General features: G+C 35.8%; 1 protein-coding gene across 3 annotated transcripts; it reads left to right on the top strand.

Moving 5' to 3' along the window:
- Window positions 1-338: 338 nt before the first annotated feature.
- LOC131160579 (uncharacterized) lies at window positions 339-5,597 on the top strand. Of its 3 annotated transcripts, XM_058116394.1 has the most exons (6): window positions 393-707; window positions 2,020-2,114; window positions 2,243-2,491; window positions 3,650-3,728; window positions 5,120-5,198; window positions 5,327-5,597. In XM_058116394.1, the coding sequence occupies exons 1-6, from the start codon at window positions 521-523 to the stop codon at window positions 5,373-5,375; spliced, it is 738 nt and encodes a 245-aa protein (XP_057972377.1). In that variant the 5' UTR covers window positions 393-520; the 3' UTR covers window positions 5,376-5,597. The 3 variants fall into 3 exon arrangements, with proteins under 3 accessions (XP_057972378.1, XP_057972376.1, XP_057972377.1); XM_058116395.1 differs by lacking the exon at window positions 2,020-2,114 and having other exon boundaries at window positions 339-707; XM_058116393.1 differs by lacking the exon at window positions 2,020-2,114 and having other exon boundaries at window positions 353-707; window positions 5,105-5,198.
- The last annotated feature ends 467 nt before the right edge of the window (window positions 5,598-6,064 follow it).

The following is a 6,064-nucleotide window of genomic DNA, read 5'->3' as shown; positions in this document are numbered from 1 at the left end:
AAAACTTCCCAAAAAGTATTTTCATGTATTCTCTTCTCAATATTCACATATAATATGTTTGCTCTTAGAGCACTAAAAAAAGTCTAAAACTATATTAATCTAGTAAAATAATTATAATCAAATTTTATTTTCACAAATTTTTTTTATTTGTATTCTTTATACATTTTTTGTTTTATTAATACTCTTTAATTATCATTCATTTAAAGTGAAAATAAATATACGTTCTGTCAAGTTTTTATTTTATTTAAAATTTAAGAATATTAATCAAACAAACGAACTTTCAGTTTTCTGTTTTAAATTTTTGTTTATAAATATTTTCATTTTTGAGATTTGTTTTTGTCAAACCGAAACTAAAACGGCGTCGTTTATTTTGTCACACACACTTATCTCCTTTCTGAACGGCGGAGCATCAGCTCACTCCTCTCCCCCCGAAAATGTCGAACTCCGACGACCAAACCCCGGGCTCTGAATCTCCTCAGCAAAGCCCAGATCGGCACAGCGACCAAGCTCGAGATCAGCAATGGGAGGCCGCCGTTCGATCCTGGCTCTCGGCGCTGCCCGAGGGGCGCGCCTTGTCCGCGGCCGAGGTCGAGGCTTGGGTCGCCTCGAACCACGCCTCTCTACCGGAGGATCTCAGATCGTTGCCGCCGTCGCAGCTCTGCGATCGCTTCCTTTCGATTCAAGATTCTATGGGACTGCTCAATCAGGTTTTCTTTTTACGCTCTGTTTTGTAACGTCGTCATTCGCGCAATGTGTGCGTGATGTTGACTAATTTTGGATATTGAGGATATCGCTTTTGAAGATGTTAGAAGTTTAATTTCAAACTGACTTATATTAATGGCATCGATAAACGAATATGGCATATATAGATGGAGGTTCAGCAGTTCAGCCGTTTCCATTGATTGCCTCCTTTTAGGACTGACATGTCGTGGCCAATACATGTCGATTATGATGAAGTCTTATTTGGAATTATGAAACTTCATATAACCGAAATTGCCATCTGTTCGACTAGTCCGTAATCTTAAACCATGATTACAATAAATTTTGAAGTGGAATAGAGTTTGGTGTGAAAGTAGAGGGGAAACAGGAAGGAATCATATTAATTTTTCGGTTGATATGATACGTATTCATATGGGAAGTAACGCTGTCTAGGTCATGCCCTTCCCAGATCCCCGAGCCTTGTTCATCGGGCGTTACATTTGATGAGAATATAAGATGTTGATAGTTTGATGCCACAGCCATTAGGGACAGGTTTATATGAAATTTCAGGCTAGGGAGATGAAGGTGACATCCACTCTCGTGAGCAGTTTGTAGATGAGATTATGGGGGTGTGCTCAATCTTTGTATGAGGAGTCTAGGACTGGTTGTTTAAGGGGACTATGGTTAGCCTGAGAGTGGTTGATTTCCAATGTGGAAGCTTGAGAGAGAGAGAGAGAGTTTGGGGGGCAAAGGGAGATGTACACAAGTTAGCAAAGAAATACGTAATGTGGCTCCTTTTTGCTACATGCTTTTTCCATTTAATATGCTTTATCGTCGAAGTGTCTGTATAGGTGGACATGCTTGGAAATTTTGTACATCATAAAATACAGATAAATGAATTGCTTTGCTGCTACGGTTTTTTAATGGTTATAAAATTTAAAAGAAGTTTTTATGCATTTACAAAATCTCAGGAATAACTTAGAATTGTTTTCTGTATGTGAATATTTATAAGTAAGTGACATGATTGATTTGTTGTCTGTAACAAGTTTAGGTTACGATCTCCCAATTAAGAATTCACTAGTAATGTAGTGAATCTTAATCGTTGGGGTGGTTAAAGGTTTGAACTTCAGAGATTCAATGCTTAGAGATTTGTCATTGGCTAACCTTGGAGATATGCACCATGTTATTGCTTATTTTAAATGAGTGTAGGTGTGTGAATTATGCTATCTGATGGTGTCTAGAGACTAGAGCCCATCAAAGGCTCTTGACTAATCCACCAGGTTAACGGACCCTTTTGCCCCTCTCCACTTAAATATGAAGATTTGATCTCAAATGGACAGTCGAAGCCCCGAGTCTTAGCAACTACGTGGGAGAGCCTCAAATTTAGCACTCGAGCAACTCTTTTGACAATATTAGTAATTTTATTTGCTTATTTTCTCTCTCTTTCTCTCTCTCTCTCTAACTCCAAAGTTTTGATATCCCTAGAAATATGGAAATGGTAGCTGACATATCAATTACATTATGATTTTTTGTCTGTTTGCAGGAAACAGATACTAATCAAGCCGATTTTTCACATGCGCGTTTTCAACGCACTGATCAATGGATTCCAGTTTATTCTTGGTTAGAATCATTGGATAAAGATGAGGTTGTTAAATCTAAAGAAATTTCTGACTGGCTGTCTGACAACCCGAAGATCAGAGAACAGTTATGCTTGAGACATTCTCGTTATCATTTGATGCATTATATTAAAAAATGCCATCTTAAAATACTGAAGAGAAGAGATAAGAAGAAGGTATCAGTTACTACTTACTACTCATTCCAGCTGTCTATTGTTATATTGCAAATAGCATGAGAACATTATATTTATGCTGTTTTTTTATTTATAAATTTCACGTGGTATCTTTGTGAAGTTCACTTTACCTGTTGTAGTAGACGTGTTATTTGAATGGCTTGGAAAAATGTAGAACTTTTATTTTGATTGTTTATTAGAATTTTTTTGGGGTTGTGAATTTGCATGTTTTAGTTTCTATTTTCGATGATTATGACATTGCTAGCTATTGTTATGAGATATTAAAAATTTACCTTTGTAGTCAATATTAGCCATTGTTGCCATTATCTACATCATGGTTGTTGGACCTGGGTTTTATGTTATGTTGACAGGCTGTAATCTGTATTGTTGGAATTGTGGAAATATTTGATTTTTTACTCATTGCAAAACATGAAATAGAAAATTTATTACAAATAAGATTTAATGCAACGAAGCTTTGAGATAGTAAGCACCTTTTACATTTAATGCCAACAGGGGTACAAGGAGATTAGCTTATATTTAATAGTAAGTAAATTGATTGAGCATAACTATAATTTGGTCCAAGCACAAACAAATTGAAGGTGGAATGAGGTCAACATTAGTGGCGTTTGGGATACAAGTGCAGTCACACAGATGCATGTGCACTACACACACACACACATTTCTTACATGTGTATCTGCTAGTTATGTATGCAGTATTATATTTATTAACAGAGTGAGCCAAATTCTGATTGCAGTTCCTGAGTTTTATGCCATGTATTTAATCCCCCCTCTCCTCCCCTCCTCAGTCTCATCGTGCTCTATTTATACTTTTGTCTTTATTCAATGTATTTTTCATATTCAAAATTTTTCCACTTTTTCTGCCATAAAATTTTAAAACTGAAACACTAGTAAATCTTCCTAATAGTTGAGACAAATGCCCTACATATCATAGTTGTTTGTTTTTAGCTTAGAAACTATTAGATGCTTTAATTTAGTTCATCTTCAATATTGATGCTTGGTACTGAGAATTGATGCTTCAATGAGAAATATAATTAGCACTCCTTTTTATTTTTTGGGCTTTGTGGGGGGGGGGGGGGGTGTTCCATCTACTTTTGCTTTTATCTTAGATTCTTCATTATCTGATATTGCTTACTTGAACAGGAGCCGCAACACTCCAACAAAACTACCCCTGTAAAGGTTCAGAAACCTGGTGTGGTCAAACAACCAGTTATTCAGCCATGTAAGGTTCATTCAACTTGTTGCTATAAATGCTTTGCTACTTGTTTTGGATGTCAAAGGCAACAGAGTAGTTGCCATTCATTTCTGGAGTGGTTGAGGGCATGAGTCTGTTCATTAGAATGGTGCTGTTACTTAAAATGTTGCCAACTCAAATGCTATTAGAATTTGAAAATTTCTTCTCCACGCAACTTTAGAATGATCATATGAAATCAATAAAGGTGCGATTGAATGCTACAAGAAACTAAATAGAATTTTTTCAGATGCTATTTAAAATATGATAAAAGTTGCCTATTTAATATGCATGGTAATCAATGATGCGTGACGCATCCTTATCCCATGTTTATGTCGGCAAATAGCAGCTTCCCCCCCCCCCCCCTTTTTTTTTTCTGAGGTTTTGTTAGCATTTCCATATTTTTGGTTATTCATAACAGTTCTCTTGCATGCCACTCCACACTAATTTTTGTGTGCCACGGATGCTTAAGTGGGGAGATCACCTCAACTCTTCTCGTGGTTTACATTCTTTTTTTCGCCTCTTATTTGATTACATTGAATGCTGTAATCCCTAGTCTGGTCAAATTTCCAACTAAAGAGGTTTATTTGTTTGCCTTTAGAGATGGTGCTTCATGTGCTCGAGTATGCACAAGTCTCATTTGGTGGATAGGAAGTGTTACAAATTGCATATCTCTTGCCTTGTCCATCTCCATGGCACTTTGTTGTATCCTCCGAACATTTAGGCTCCATTTGGATGAAGGATATTGTTTAAGGAAATTCAATTTCCATTGTAGTTTCTCTCTATATCAAATACTATTAACAATGAAAATGCGTTCTAATATGAATAACAATTAAGAAAAATCCAATATTAATGGCGTGTAGAATTAAAATTTTGCTTTTCTATTAAATAATTACAAATTTTCTTATCCACTTGTTATATATATATCTATATATATATATATATATATTTCTCACTTTCCTTGATAACTAAACATGAACAGGTGGATTCCTTCATATTTTTCTTTCTTTTCTCTAATATTTCTGTAGTTCAGAATGGAGCCTAAGAATTTTGTTAGAGAAAAGAGAAGGAAAAAAAATGAAGATGGAATCCAATTTTTCATTTTATTTTCTCTCTATTTCAAGTACTATTAAGATTACGACATGTAAGGTAAATGTTGTTTTCATTGGTCCACTATATATTTTTATTTTCTTTCTTGCAATCTTTCATAACTCAAAAAGAAAAAACATTACTCTGCATATTTTCCCTTCCTTGATGTTTCCCATGGGGCTTTAGTTTGGTTGGAATGGTACCCAACTTCGTAGACAAATTACTGTAAAATATATTCTATTGTGTTCAACTCAGTCTCTCACCATTCATTCACACAGGCATTAATTTTGCAGGCAATGCTGTCAACAACCTTCCCAAAGATAGTGACATTTATCTTGCGAAACGTAATGAAGCTTTACACAAATATGAGATGTCAGTTGTCCAACCTTTTTTCTCTAGTTTCCAGTCAACACCTTTTCCCTTTATTTATTTATTTATTTAAAATGCCCATCACTTGTGCAGTTGAAGTTTGCTCATTTACTGTTTGCATGCATGTTCAGTTTGGTGGAGTTGGAGGAGCAGCTTTCTACCATATTCGCAAAGCAGTAAATATGACAGTTCAAAGGTGTTGAAATTTCAGAAGACCACTCGAATACATGTTGTTGAACTGTGAACTGCAGAGCCCTGCTCCTGTACATAGACAAACTGTCACAGGCTCTCTCTCTCTCTCTCTCTCTCTCTTTCTCTCTCTCTCACACACACACACATGCACGCACACAGAGTAACTGATGAATTTCATGCAGTGATATTATTGTTATCCCTTTTCCTTCACATGTGCTTCGTGTTCTTTATTAGAATTGGCATATACTTCTGTTGGTCTTCTGTGTGTGTGGTGGTGTTCACCGATTTCTCTTTGCCCATGAAAAAAGAAAAAAGATTTGAGTTGGTTGCTTGATAGAAGCAAGAGGTGCATAAATTTTAATGCTTTGTTTGGGAGACTGCAGTTCAGAGCTTTGGATTTGGCATTGCATGGAATATCGGGATTGGACAGAACCCAGTACAAATGTGTACCGGTTTCCAAATTTGCATAAATCTAAATTTAACATTTGAACTCCATACTTTCAAACACAGCATAATAATATCCACCTCACATTGTGTGGCATTAGGGAAGATTTCAGGTCTATGGGATTTATACAACAGTGCAAAACTTGTGCCGGTGAATTTTATATAATGAATTACAGTGAAATTGTAAAAGTGTGGTCGATTTTGTGTGATTAATGCAAAATCTATTCTGCTTT

This window comes from Malania oleifera, chromosome 7, assembly GCF_029873635.1.
Source record: "Malania oleifera isolate guangnan ecotype guangnan chromosome 7, ASM2987363v1, whole genome shotgun sequence".
NCBI lineage: Eukaryota > Viridiplantae > Streptophyta > Magnoliopsida > Santalales > Ximeniaceae > Malania > Malania oleifera.
The sequence above is the reverse complement of the archived record's forward strand: the minus strand, read 5'-3'. Positions and strand labels throughout refer to the sequence as shown.

What these genes read in the sequence shown, in the direction of transcription:
- LOC131160579 (XM_058116393.1), top strand. Translation starts at nt 435, where the DNA reads ATGTCGAACTCCGACGACCAAACCCCGGGCTCTGAATCTCCTCAGCAA. An exon ending in AGAGAAGAGATAAGAAGAAG is followed by an intron (nt 2,492 to 3,649) that starts GTATCAGTTACT and finishes TTACTTGAACAG; the next exon opens with GAGCCGCAACACTCCAACAA. An exon ending in GCTTTACACAAATATGAGAT is followed by an intron (nt 5,199 to 5,326) that starts GTCAGTTGTCCA and finishes ATGCATGTTCAG; the next exon opens with TTTGGTGGAGTTGGAGGAGC.